The sequence below is a fragment of the Trachurus japonicus genome, chromosome 14 (assembly GCF_045865225.1).
Source record: "Trachurus japonicus isolate A0001 chromosome 14, Traja_1.0".
In the NCBI taxonomy this organism is placed as follows: Eukaryota; Metazoa; Chordata; class Actinopteri; order Carangiformes; family Carangidae; genus Trachurus; species Trachurus japonicus.
In genome coordinates, this window is record NC_140920.1 from 26,776,894 (window position 1) to 26,789,894 (window position 13,001).

General features: G+C 43.2%; 1 protein-coding gene across 1 annotated transcript; it reads left to right on the plus strand.

Moving 5' to 3' along the window:
- Window positions 1-122: 122 nt before the first annotated feature.
- Window positions 123-12,846, plus strand: vps11 (VPS11 core subunit of CORVET and HOPS complexes). The gene is made up of 16 exons (XM_085798677.1): window positions 123-288; window positions 1,165-1,313; window positions 1,406-1,541; window positions 1,625-1,788; window positions 1,939-2,186; window positions 3,868-4,069; window positions 5,193-5,344; window positions 5,494-5,680; window positions 5,848-5,991; window positions 6,691-6,888; window positions 7,025-7,186; window positions 8,058-8,191; window positions 10,976-11,178; window positions 11,657-11,828; window positions 11,986-12,208; window positions 12,328-12,846. Exons 1-16 carry the CDS (start codon window positions 147-149, stop codon window positions 12,490-12,492), a joined length of 2,781 nt encoding a protein of 926 aa, XP_085654803.1. The 5' UTR covers window positions 123-146; the 3' UTR covers window positions 12,493-12,846.
- Window positions 12,847-13,001: the final 155 nt, after the last annotated feature.

Below are 13,001 nucleotides of genomic sequence, written 5' to 3' on the forward strand. Positions count from 1 at the left end.
CAACAGGCGACCACCACTGTGTGTGTCAACCACTTGAGGGCTCGTCACCGGTTGGCTGCGCTCACGTGACTCCGGTGTCACATGACCCCGCCCTGCTCAGCCTGACTACGGTCTAGAAACCAACTTACTTAGCTCGCGCTAACAAAATGGCAGCGTTCTTACAGTGGAGAAAATTCGTCTTCTTTGACAAAGACACGGTGAAGGACCCGGGGGACAATGGGAAAAACTTCGCTCTTCCTCTCGGAATATCTGCGTGTGACTCTGGCCGCGGCCACATCGTCCTGGGAGATATCCTTTACCCGCCCGGGCAGCTGACGGTGCTAATGTTGTGCTAACATCGCTGACAGCTGACTGGAAATGACGACTTCTCTTTAGCATCGATACAAACGTTCATTTAGCAAACTGAATCTGAGATTTCGATCCCAGCGGTCTGTTTTAAGGCTGGACATTGTTTTGACATAATGCTGTGTGGTTTTGACCTGTATGCTGTGTTTTTAGCTTCTTGATAACACCATGTTAAATAACTGAATCTACTATGTTATAGTTTGTAGTGATAGTCAGAGAAAACAGCAGGTACCTGAGGTAGTGTTACGGCGGGTTGAGATTGGCATGTGTGTGCCGTATTAATCACTTTTAAATCTTTGAATCAAACAAAAAGGTACCTGTCATATAACACTGGCATTTTACAACAAGTTCCTCTTTATTTAGATCTAGACACAAACCTACCACTGAAAAGGAGGATGTGTTCTCTTATGTATTTGTGGAGCTGAAACCTTCACAGTATATAGAGTTTTCAGTGATTAAGAGATTGATTGGCCTTTCCTATAATGACCTAAAGCAGGGGTCTTCAACCTTTTTCAGGCCAAGGACCCCCAAACTGATGGAGAGATGGACATGGACCCCCTACTATATATAATTTATAAAAGTGTGTTTAATATTACATCTTGTATTATACCTTGTTATTGTGCATTCAATACTTGGCTTTTCAAACAATATACAGGTTATGCTTTACATGTATAGTTACAGTGTACAATTCCAATATAAACAATGGCATGATGATCATCAAGCATACAAGCTACATACATGTGGAAATGAAAAGATATAAACAAAGAAAAGACTGGTTTTCCACAGCTGTCTGTAATTGTCCTTAACATAAAATATTACATATGGACGGTAAGATCTGGCTTATGACACGGTCCCTGCAGCTGTCGTGTTTTCAGGCCTACAAGCTGCGGGTAACGCACCTTTACCAGCTGAAGCAGCACAGCATCCTGGTATCAGTTGGGCAGGATGAACAAGGAATTAACCCTCTAGTAAGTGTGCAGCTCTCCAGAGCTAGTCTAAAGAAAATCTGTCAATCATTTAAATGCAACATTACTGAACAGAAGTGGTTCTTGTGTTCCAGGTAAAGGTCTGGAACCTAGACAAGAGAGACAGTGGAAATCCTCTCTGCACCAGGATTTTCCCTGCAATCCCTGGCAACAAGCCGACCGAAGTGTCCTGCCTCAGTGTGCACGAGAACCTCAACTTCATGGCCATTGGTAAGACACACATGGAGGATCTGCTGTCTGCGTATCAAGTCCTCTCCTCTTTAATTACAGTGGGTGTTGTTGTTTCTCGACAGGCTTCACAGACGGCAGTGTGGTGTTGACCAAAGGTGACATCACCAGAGATCGTCACAGTAAAACTTTAACTCTCCACGAGGGGAGCAGCCCGGTCACAGGCCTCGCCTTCCGCCAAGTGGCAAAGGTCACGCATCTGTTTGTTGCCACTCTGGAGAAGGTCCATGTAAGTCTGATCACTCAGCACTAAGGAGAGGAGAGAATTTTCCAACTTCCAGCGTAATCATCATGTATTTGACACATGACTTCACCTGAACTTAACTCTTTTCCCTGCTGTCAACCCCATCCTTGCCATCCCCACCCGGCTCCTCCTCAGTGCTACACCCTGTCAATCAAGGAGTATCCTAAAATAGAGCTGGACACACACGGCTGCGGGCTGCGCTGCTCCTCGCTGGCAGACCCCTCCCAGGATTCCCAGTTCATCGTGGCCGGTGATGACTGCGTGTATCTGTACCAGCCTGACGAGCGGGGGCCCTGCTTCGCCTTCGACGGACACAAGATGCTGGCTCACTGGCACCGTGGATATCTGTTTTTACTTATCAGGGACGCAAAGTCGCCCAACAAGTAAGAACACAACGGAGTAAATGAGATGAAGATGCACTGATTATCATGGGGGTTCAGTAACGGTCGAGTCAGTTTGTTGTTTTTATGTCACTTTACATTCTCATTCTTCAGATTTTCAGTGGTTATTTTTAAAGTTGAAAGTAAAATATGATGAGAAACCCACTCCACAGATGGAGGGTGTTTAGTAAGGGGCTGCAGCACTTCTTTAGTGCTTAAAGGGTTAGTTCAACATTTTGGCAAACTGGCCCATTGCCATAATCCCTACAGTTTTAGGAGTAGGTTTCTTACCTTTAATTGTCGGTGCAAGCTATTTTCGGAATGGAGGAGCAGGAGCTACGCTACGGAAGGTACTAGAATTTCTTAGTTTCCCTCATCAAGCTCATCAAATACACAATCCAACAACTCCAAAACGCTCTCGTGGACAAGTTGTGACCTGCACATTCACTTGCATTTGCAAAACCTACTAGTTAATGTGGACTCCTCTTCTTTCTCCTCCACTATTGTTTCAAAGACAGACTCCACCTGTGAGTGACAAGTACATGGATGATGTATTAATTTAAATGATTGATACAAATGATGCTCATTAGTGGTTTTGCATGAATTTACCTCTAAAACAACTCTGTCTCGTAACGTTCTGTTATTATCTCATAGCGTGGTGAATGTGCAGGTCACAACTTGTCCACCAGAGCGTTTTGGAGTTGTTGGATTGTGTATTTGATGAGTTTGATGAGGGAAACCAAGAAATCTCATTAGCCTCCGTAGCGTAGCTCTGAGCAGCTCGCGGCTCTGCTCCGCCGTTCTAAAAATAGCTTGCACCGACAATTAAAGGTAACAAACTTACTGCTATGACTATAGGGATTATGGCAATGGGCCAATTTGCCAAAACGTTGAACTATCCCTTTAAACATCCATCGGTTACACTTCTCATCTGTGCAGGGCTCAAGCCAATCCCAAACCAATGTTGTGTGTTGTCTGTCAAAATTTGCTAAATTTTAGAGGAGCCACTGCACCTCAACTGTCAGTGTTGATTGAACACGGCAAGAAACAGTCTTTTAATATTTGGGGGAAGCAGGTATAAATGTGTAGTATTTTATTCCACCCAGGCAGAGAGATCCTAAAAAAACACAGAGAAACACTGAGTCATTTAAAACCTTTCGGTGACCACATTAAAAGTTGCATTCAGTAACTCCAAGGGGGTCCACACTTATTTTTCCACATTCTTTTGCCTTTGTTCCTCTTGTAGCTTCCTGCTCCCTCGGTTTTTCCAGACTGTTACAACAGCTCCAGTCCTTCGCTGTTCAGTTTGTGTGAAAACAGCAGCAGATCTCTGTGGTGGCGCCCAATGAGCTGCAGCTCAGCCCACTTAACATTTATAATTTTAGAAAATGCCTTTTGCTAAATTGAAAATCACCCAACATTGCTCTCCACTGATAGCGATATTTATAGTGTTGAAGCATTGTTGCGCTGTGGGTTAAACAACACAACCAGAGCAATAATCATTGTAACATAGTCATTAGTAAATGAAGTCTTTCTTATTAAAGCTGTGAACACTGTCTCAAACAGAATATGTTATTCAACAGTGACATGAAAACATCAGCAGTCTGGTGCAGCATGAGTGAAGGTTTCATTCTGGTTGATAATCCTCTGACACAGTGTTGACTGTGTTATCTCTGTAACTCAGGACAGGGTTCGCCAGCAGGGAGAGCTCTCCGTCAGACAAACAGCTCCTGACCATCTACGACCTGGACAACAAGTTCATCGCCTACAGTGCCTCTTTTGATGACGTCATCGATGTGGTGGCAGAGTGGGGCTCCTTCTACATCCTGACCAGAGAGGGAAAAATGTTTGTTCTTCAAGAGAAAGACACACAGACCAAACTGGAGGTGAGTCCCACACCGAGGAGTCCAACCTCTTACAGATCCACACGCTGACTGTTTATTACCAGTGTTCAGCATGTTATTTTTAAAATGTAATTAGTTATATTTACTAGTATTTTATATATACGAGTTATATTTACGAGTTAGTAACTGAATTACTACATTAAATAAGCAACTAATTGCCAGGAAAAGTAACTATTGCATTACTTTTTATTTATAAATGCTCAAATATGTAAAATTACTTGGACTCGCCCCCCTAACCCCCTAACCATAACCCTAACCTCCAGTTTATCTGGAACTAGTCTCGCCTGCCAGACCCTCCTCCAGAAAAGAAGGAGAGTCTGGCTGCTCCGCCTATGATTCTGCGATCAGAGAAAAAAACGCTCTGGCCGTTTGGAATTCTTTCAACCAGTCACAATCATTGTGGTCGGCGCCGTAGCAGCGCCGTAGCAACGGCGCGCTTGCAAAATATTGCCGGTTGGAAACTGGATTTCGGTCCGCGGTGTAACGACGGTCGGCATCCGTCGACGGATATTTATTATTTTGTTCGGTTTAAGGGCGGTTGGCAACCACTGACAGATATGTATTCTTCTGTTCGGTTCATGACACGGATCCATGGTTCGGTTCCTGTTGTTGTTTGTTGATGTTTCCCTTTACCGGGCGGACTGTGAAAGCTGCAGCACGGAGGCGGGACTTCCGCCGGGTGGCTCGTTCCGACCAATCAGAGGCTAATCGCAGCAACGCACTTCCGTCAGGCCAGACTAATCTGGAACTAACCAACTCATTCAATATCCCTCCGCACAGTCAGGCGTCGCGGAGTCTGCCTGTGCGGAGGGATACTGAGTGAGTTGGTTAGTTCCAGATAAACGTCTTTTTTCCAACTAAGTTGACAGACAGAATTATTTTGTGATGGGACTTCTTGAGTCAAGTAACGGCACACTTTATTGTCAGTAACGGTAACAGCGTTAAAACGGGGGAAACTGTAATTTTTTTGATTTCTCGCTACTGAAAAAAGAAGCGCCGTTAGTAACGCCGTTATTTTATAACATCGTTATTTTATAACACCCTTATTCCCATCACTGCTTATTACTGTAGATTATTGATGTTTCCGCATTGTTTGTCTTTGAAGATGCTGTTTAAAAAGAACCTATTTGTGATGGCCATAAACCTGGCTAAGAGCCAGCACCTGGACAGTGACGGGCTGTCGGAGATCTTCAGGCAGTACGGCGATCACCTCTACCTTAAAGGAGATCATGACGGAGCCATCCAGCAGTACATTCGGTAACTCTTCCACCACAGGGTTACCTGACGTTGAGTTGTTTGTGTTGCCATAGATTGGCCTGATGTAGGTGTGTGGCTTTTGTGTCAGTATGCTGGAGGGAAGGAGAAGGATGACTCCCTTTTAACTAACTCTCTGTGTTTTCCCCCAGCACCATTGGAAAACTGGAGCCGTCATACGTTATCAGGAAATTCCTGGACGCACAGAGGATCCACAACCTGACGGCGTATCTGCAAGCCCTGCACAGACAGTCCCTGGCCAACGCAGACCACACCACACTGCTGCTCAACTGTTACACCAAGCTGAAGGACAGCTCCAAGCTGGAGGAGTTCATCAAGGTGACGGAGTTGTTGAAGTGGGCGCTGGAGGAATGAGGATGTGGAGTTAAAATACTTGATGGTTTCCTTTTAGAGAACAAATGAATCTTTCTTTCTTAAAGAACTGGTCACTAATGGCTGCTGTGTTATACTGAACACCACTGTCTTCCTGCGCTGTATTTCAACAGTGTAGTGAAAGCGAGGTCCATTTTGACGTTGAGATCGCCATCAAGGTTCTTCGGCAGGCCGGCTACCACAGCCACGCTGTTTTCCTGGCTGAGAAACACATGCACCATGAGTGGTACCTGAAGATCCAGCTCGAAGACCTAAAGGTAGACAACACACCTCTGTCAGAGATGTGTTTAGACTCTCTGAGCAGTCACTGATCTGTACTTGAATGTTCTCGCAGAGGCTCCAAACTGACATGAGGTACCTTTCCCAAGGTGTGTGTTTGTCTGTTGCCAGACATGAGAGTAAAATAATCCTCAGAGCTGCAGCTTGAAAAAGCAAACAAAGAGGATCTGTTTTAAAATGTTTAGAATTTAGAAGAAAACGTCATCATAATAAAGAATCAATTTCTTTAGATATAAATTCATATGGACTAGTCTAATTTAGTAGATATGGTATAGTTGGGATTTTGTAAATTTTCTTATGCTTTAAAGAGGAACTATGCCGGATTATTATTTTAACTATGCTATATTTTTACCTTAACAAGAAACAACACTTAAACAACAGACTTGCATTGTTCCCCTTTAATTTGATAGAGAAAGTGGATAAAGGCAGGAGATAGGGTGAAGGAGAGGGAGAGATATGTAGTAAATGGCACCTACTTGCCAGGCCATTGCAACATCCATAGAAATATTAAATTGATTAGTATAGGTCCATGATTAAAATATGAGATGACCGAAAACAACTATCTAACACAGAGAATGAAGCAGTGGAGAGAGTTTCTACAAAGCTGTGGAGCAGGCAGCTCCTCGCCTTGTTTCTGTGCTGATGTAGATTTTATATTCTGTGCCTCAAAAACCCAGAACTACCAGGAGGGGCTGCGCTACATCGGACGTCTGCCTTTCGAACAAGCCGAGAGCACCATGAAGCATTACGGCAAGACGCTCATGCACCACGTACCTGAAGGCACCACGCTGCTCCTGAAGGGCCTGTGCACCAACTACCACCCCAGCGGAGACACGGCCGAGAGAGACAGCCCAGAGAGGAGCCGGGTCAATAAGGTCAGCCTCTAGCACTGCTGCTCTGTCTGTGCATATGGCTAATTCCTGGCACATGGTGCGCCAAAAGTCAGTATGCATTTTACAGTGCTCTGAAACCTTCTCATAAAAACAACGTCTATGTTTGTTTTGGTTCAAGGCCAACTCTGAGGAATTCATCCCTATTTTTGCCAACAACCCGCGGGAGTTGAAAGCCTTCCTGGAGCACATGATCAAGGTGGACCCCCGTTCTCCCCAGGGTGTGTACGACACGCTGCTGGAGCTCCGGCTGCAGGACTGGGCACACGAACGGGACCCACAAGTCAGTGTGAATCACACAAACTGCTTCTCAGTCCTTGTGTCATACAGTTGTAAAAGAGATTGAAGTACAGAGATTCCTATGTTTTCATGTAGCTTCAGGAAAACCAGAATGTTTGCAGATTGATTTGACAAGAGAAAAATAATTGTATAACATTACACGTAATGAGTTTAAAGGGATAGTTCAACATTTTGGCAAATTGATCCATTGCCATAATCCCTGTAGTTTTAGGAGTAGGTTCGTTACCTTTAATTGTCGGTGCAAGCTATTTTTAGAACGGCGGAGCAGAGCAGTGAGCTGCTCAGAGCTACACTACGGAGGCTAATGGAATTTCTTGGTTTCCCTCATCAAACTCATCAAATACACAATCCAACAACTCGACTCAACGACAAGTTGTGACCTGCACATTCACCACGCTATGAGATAATAACGGAACGTTATGAAACAGAGTTGTTTTCGAGGTAAATTCATGCAAAAACGCTGATGCGCATTCCCGTCGGGGGCAGTTTTTCGTCAAGCAGTCTCTGCATTTGCCTCAAAAACAACTCTGTCTTGTAATGTTCCGTTATTATCTCATAGCGTGGTGAATGTGCAGGTCACAACTTGTCGTCCACGAGAGCGTTTTGGAGTTGTTGGATTGTGTATTTGATGAGTTTGATGAGGGAAACCAAGAAATCCCATTAGCCTCCGTAGCGTAGCTCTGAGCAGCTCGTGGCTCTGCTCTGCCGTTCTAAAAATAGCTTGCACCGACAATTAAAGGTAACGAACCTACTCCTAAAACTATAGGGATTATGGCAATGGGCCAATTTGCCAAAATGTTGAACTATCCCTTTAACTTATACTAACTTAATTTTTCTTTTCTTATGTGTGTCAGAGGAAGAAGGTCCTGCAGGGGGAGGCTGTGTCACTGCTGAGGAGCGACAACACGGTCTTTGATAAAGCCTTGGTCCTTTGCCAGATGCACAACTTCAAAGAAGGCGTCCTCTACCTGTATGAGAAGGGCAAACTGTAAGTGTGGGAGACGCCAGTGTCTGAATATGTATGAAGTCAGTTGGTGAAAGAGAAGCACGTCGTCTCTTAATATTTTCTGACTTGCTGCTTCCATGTTTTTATTTCATTTATTGAACGTGTCCATGTTAGCCAGCTGGCTGGTTTTCAGCAGCAGTCTTTAGGCAAGCTGTTTCAAGGACCATCAACACAATGACGTTTACAGAGATGTCACAGAGGACGACAAGAACAAGCAAAGCAGCTGGAGGCAGAAAACTGACACTAACACAACAACAAACACTAGTACAGTACATAAAGTCACACAGGCAGCACAGACCAACAACAGACAGCTCTGTACAGACTCACACAGAGCAGCAATATACAGTACTGTTACTTACTGTATAGATAAAATAATATATTTGGTAATCAATATGTTGGCCTTGCTAATTATACACACACATTAGACACACATCAAGCAGCACAGAGCCTTATCTCCATACATTAATAAGATACTACCTAGTGTTTCATACAGACATTCACTAACCATGTGGCAGTTGATATTGAGTGACATTTCTAATGGTAAAGAGGCAAACCAGGTGTGATGAGATCAGTGTTGTTTGATTCATTATGATTGATTAATATGAATTTATAATGATAAAGATTAATATGTAGCATTCACACTGGTGCAAACTAGGCATGTGCACAGTTACCCAGGTACTCGAGTACCTGAGTAGGCAATCTGCTAATCGGTTCAGAATTATTACCCGGTTAACCTAGAATTAAAAAAAATGGCATGTTAGAGCACAGTCTAGCATCGGATCAAACTACATAATCATGCCAACAGTTTATTTTTGCTTTCAAAGTAACCTTTTACAAGAATCTGTAGTGGTTCCCTTGGGGTAAGCTGTAGGGAGGGAGACAATAGGTATCATCAAGTCTGTTAGAAAATAGGGAGGAGCAGAGAGGAGCATAGGCGCCAAAATGTAGTGTGGACTAATAAATTAGCACCGCTAATGACTGAAAAAAAAAAAGTTTTCCCCTCTGCCCTATGGGCCATATGTGCATCTTAAACTCCAAGCTCCAGTAATTGGTTACTAAGACCAGTAAGTAAGTCCAGGTAAGACCAGGTTAGGTTAATTACTCAAAATGCCCATGCCTAGTGCAAACTTGATGATTACGCTTCAGGTTTATCCAACCAAGTCGGTTTGAAGCCATTGACTTTAAAGTCAAGAGATGAAGGCGACTAAAGTCAGTGAGTCCTTTTTTAGTCTTTGCTCAAGACTTCACACAGATATTTTGACGACATTCATATTTAATGAATCTAAATAAACAGGATGCAACCTGAAAGTGGTGCAGGCAGACGACCACAAGGAGGTGATTGTAGTTTCTGTCATCAGCTAAAAAAAACTAATAATTGTTTGGTGTGAGCACCTCACTAAGTCAGTACTTGTTAACCAGACATCAGACTCTTTTTGTAGCAGTTCAAACTCTTTTCTTTCTTTGACTGATGATTTTTCAGGCTCTTCCTGCAGTTTCCGTCTGTTGTGCTCACGCAGCAGGTTTCACATCTCAGGTCAGGTCAGGTCAGGGGTGAGTGGGGCCTGTCTCAGGAGCTTCAGCCTGTGTTTTTTGAAGTGGTCCAGGTCCACTGTGGATTGTTGTCCACTTCTCAGTCTCACTGTCTTGACTGACTGCAGGAAGTTTGCCGCCAGAATCAGATGATATTCAGTGGAAAACATTTTCGCCTCTGTCTGTGGAGTTTCCTGCCACACGGCAATAAAGCAGAAAACTTCCACCTCAGGCTGAACTGTTGTTGAGGTGTTGTTTCCATCAAATACTTTGACCACACACACTTATTTAGTGATCACGCCCTGAGGCTAAGTTTCAACTTGATTTGACCGCACCACTTGTTTCCAGTTTGTCTCTAAAACATCCACGTGTTGCTTTGCAGCTGTGAGGTGTTGATTTTTGTGATGAGGTTGCAGGTGAGGTTTCCCGCTGATCTCTCTTTGATGTTGACCCCATTTGTGCTGCACAGTAGAATGATGAACCTTCCTACAGCTCCTCTGTGGTCACATACATGGAGGTGTTCTTGACTTTCTGCTCAGCACATGTGCAGTTCACCTCAAAGTTTTCTTGGTCATTACTCAGTGTTTTAGAGGAGCCCATGGTTGTGTATCAGGTTGGGTGTCACCATTCATTTTTATCCCTTGTTTTAAAGGTCCAGTAATATTTGTCAAGGTTTATTGGGTTAGGGTATACTCATGAATATATTTGTATAAGTGTATAATCACTATAAAATAGAATCTATTTGGTTTTCACAGCCTTATAATTCTTCTTTTATATACCGTATACATATAGCAAGGGTCTTGCTTAGAGAGTGCCGCCATCTTGCGCCGCCATGTTTGTACGGAATCAAAAATCCAGCCAACCAGAGAGCACGTTTCAAGAGTTTCACGTTAATAAATAAACAATAGAATTATTAAATAGATAAATAATTATTATTTTTTATTTAACCTTTATTTAACCAGGCAGAATCAGAATTGAATCAGAATGCTAGATGTCACTGTTTTCCCCTCATTTTACACACAGGACCTTTAAGTTCATACTGTAAAAAGAGATTTAACTTTGAAGAAAGGCTAGTTTTTAATCTGTTTGCTGCAATGTTCTATTTATTTCTAATAATATTTTGTCAAAGCTTCAGTATATTCATTGTGGATCTTTGGGTATTAAACATGTTTATTAGGGATTTGTTATCCCCCATAATGTTATAACTGTTGATAACTTATTTGCATTTGTGTGCAGGTACCAGCAGATCATGCATTACCACATGCAGAACGAGGAGTACGGGAAAGTGGTGGAGGCCTGCAAGCGCTATGGAGACCAGGAGAGTTGCCTTTGGGAGCAAGCACTGGGATACTTTGCCAGAAAAGAAGAGGACTGCAAGGCCTACATCAGCGAGGTCCTCCAGCACATCGACCAAAACAACCTGATGCCTCCGTTACTCGGTGAGCTGGTATCCACTTTATTTCCTATCTGCAGGGTTCCTACACAAGTATGGAAAAGTATGATTTTATACATTTCCAGGTCTGGAAAATGGAAAGTATTGTATGGAAATATATTTATCTTAATACTGATCAGGGTTTGGTCTTATCTTAAATTATTTGGGTTAATTATTGTGTATGCGCTATTGTACCTATAGCTACAATTTGATGACATAATGGCATACATATTCAGAATAATGAAAATTCATAAATAAAATTGATTACATAAATTGTACATGATACACATCTAATTACTCAAATGTCACAAATTATTTGATTTTTTTTTTTACCAAGAAGTCTGGAAATTAGGGTCTGGAGAATGTATGGAATTTTGAAATTTCCAGTGTGTAGGAACCCTGTATCTATCTGATGCAGGCTTGTTGAGAAAAAGCAGCTGTGCGGACAGCATCTCATCATCCATGATTTTTTCCTTTGGCCACAGTGGTGCAGACGCTGGCGCACAACTCGACAGCCACTCTGTCCGTCATCAAGGACTACCTCATCAACAAGCTGCAGAGGGAGAGCCAGCAGATCGAGGACGACGAGCGCAAAATCCACCAGTACCGCGAGGAAACGGCTCACCTCCGCTCCGAGATCCAAGAGCTCAAAACAAGGTCGGTCACACGGGGAGCGGATTTTTCTGGAGAAACTGTCGCACAAGAATTCTTTCCTTCTTGTGACCTTGATTGTTGCTACTGTCAGATGAGGGATGATGCTGCTTGCATAAGTCTCAGTGTTACCACCAATGTTTACTCTTGTGTCTCCACACAGTGCCAAGATATTCCAGAAGACCAAGTGTAACATGTGCAACAGTCCCCTGGAGCTGCCGTCCGTTCACTTCCTGTGCAGCCACTCCTTCCACCAACACTGTTTCGAAAGCTACGCAGAGAGCGAGGCCGAGTGCCCGACGTGCACTCCGGAGAACCGCAAAGTCATGGACATGCTGCGGGCCCAGGACCAGAAACGTGACTTGCATGACCACTTCAACAGACAGGTAAGAAGAATTGAGCTGGACTGTGTGAATCTTGACTTTCTTCTAATTATCTACTGAATTTCCAGTGGGGAAAATGAAATTAATTTAAGTTCTTGTGTCTTTTTTTTTGTGGTTTTCAGTTACGCTGCTCTAATGATGGCTTCTCAGTCGTGGCCGACTACTTTGGTCGAGGAGTGTTTAACAAACTGACTCTGGTCACTGACCTGCCCGGCAACAAAACTGTTGGGAGTCTAGAGGTCAACCTGCAGAGAGACCTGCTCATCCACACCAAGAGAAACTGCTAGAGACATCATCAGTGTGCTTCTGGTCCGACTCCTGCCTAAGCAGGCACTTTGTGTCCACATGCTTTGCTGCATGCATCTGCCTGCTTTTACTACCTGTGGTAGAAGTATTTGCATAATTGTGTTCCTAGTCTGAGTCATGATTCACTGGAGACTGTATAAATATACTTTTGTTGAAAACGTCTTAAAATCCAAATCACACCTTGGAGAGTTTTACTGTGGCGCATTTGCTTGTATTCAATCAATAATAATTGGTAATCTTAAACTAATCTAACCATCTGCCATCAGCATAGTTATTTGATGCCTGACGCTCTAACCTGAGGATTAAAACATTGAATAAAGTCATTATTAAGTGTATTTGTCTTGGTATATTTGATGTCCCTTATTTACTTTACTTTAATCTTCAAAACTCACTTATGGACTTGAAATAGGAACATAAAGAGGATACATAATCAGATCAGAGAGGCTGAGTCCCACAGTAATACTCAACATCTTTGCTGTATGAACAGGGC

Excerpts from the sequence above, each read along its gene's own strand:
- vps11 (XM_085798677.1), top strand. The coding sequence starts at position 147 with ATGGCAGCGTTCTTACAGTGGAGAAAATTCGTCTTCTTTGACAAAGAC. Across the intron at positions 7,187-8,057 it reads CACACGAACGGGACCCACAA|AGGAAGAAGGTCCTGCAGGG; the intron begins GTCAGTGTGAAT and ends TATGTGTGTCAG. Across the intron at positions 11,829-11,985 it reads ATCCAAGAGCTCAAAACAAG|TGCCAAGATATTCCAGAAGA; the intron begins GTCGGTCACACG and ends GTCTCCACACAG.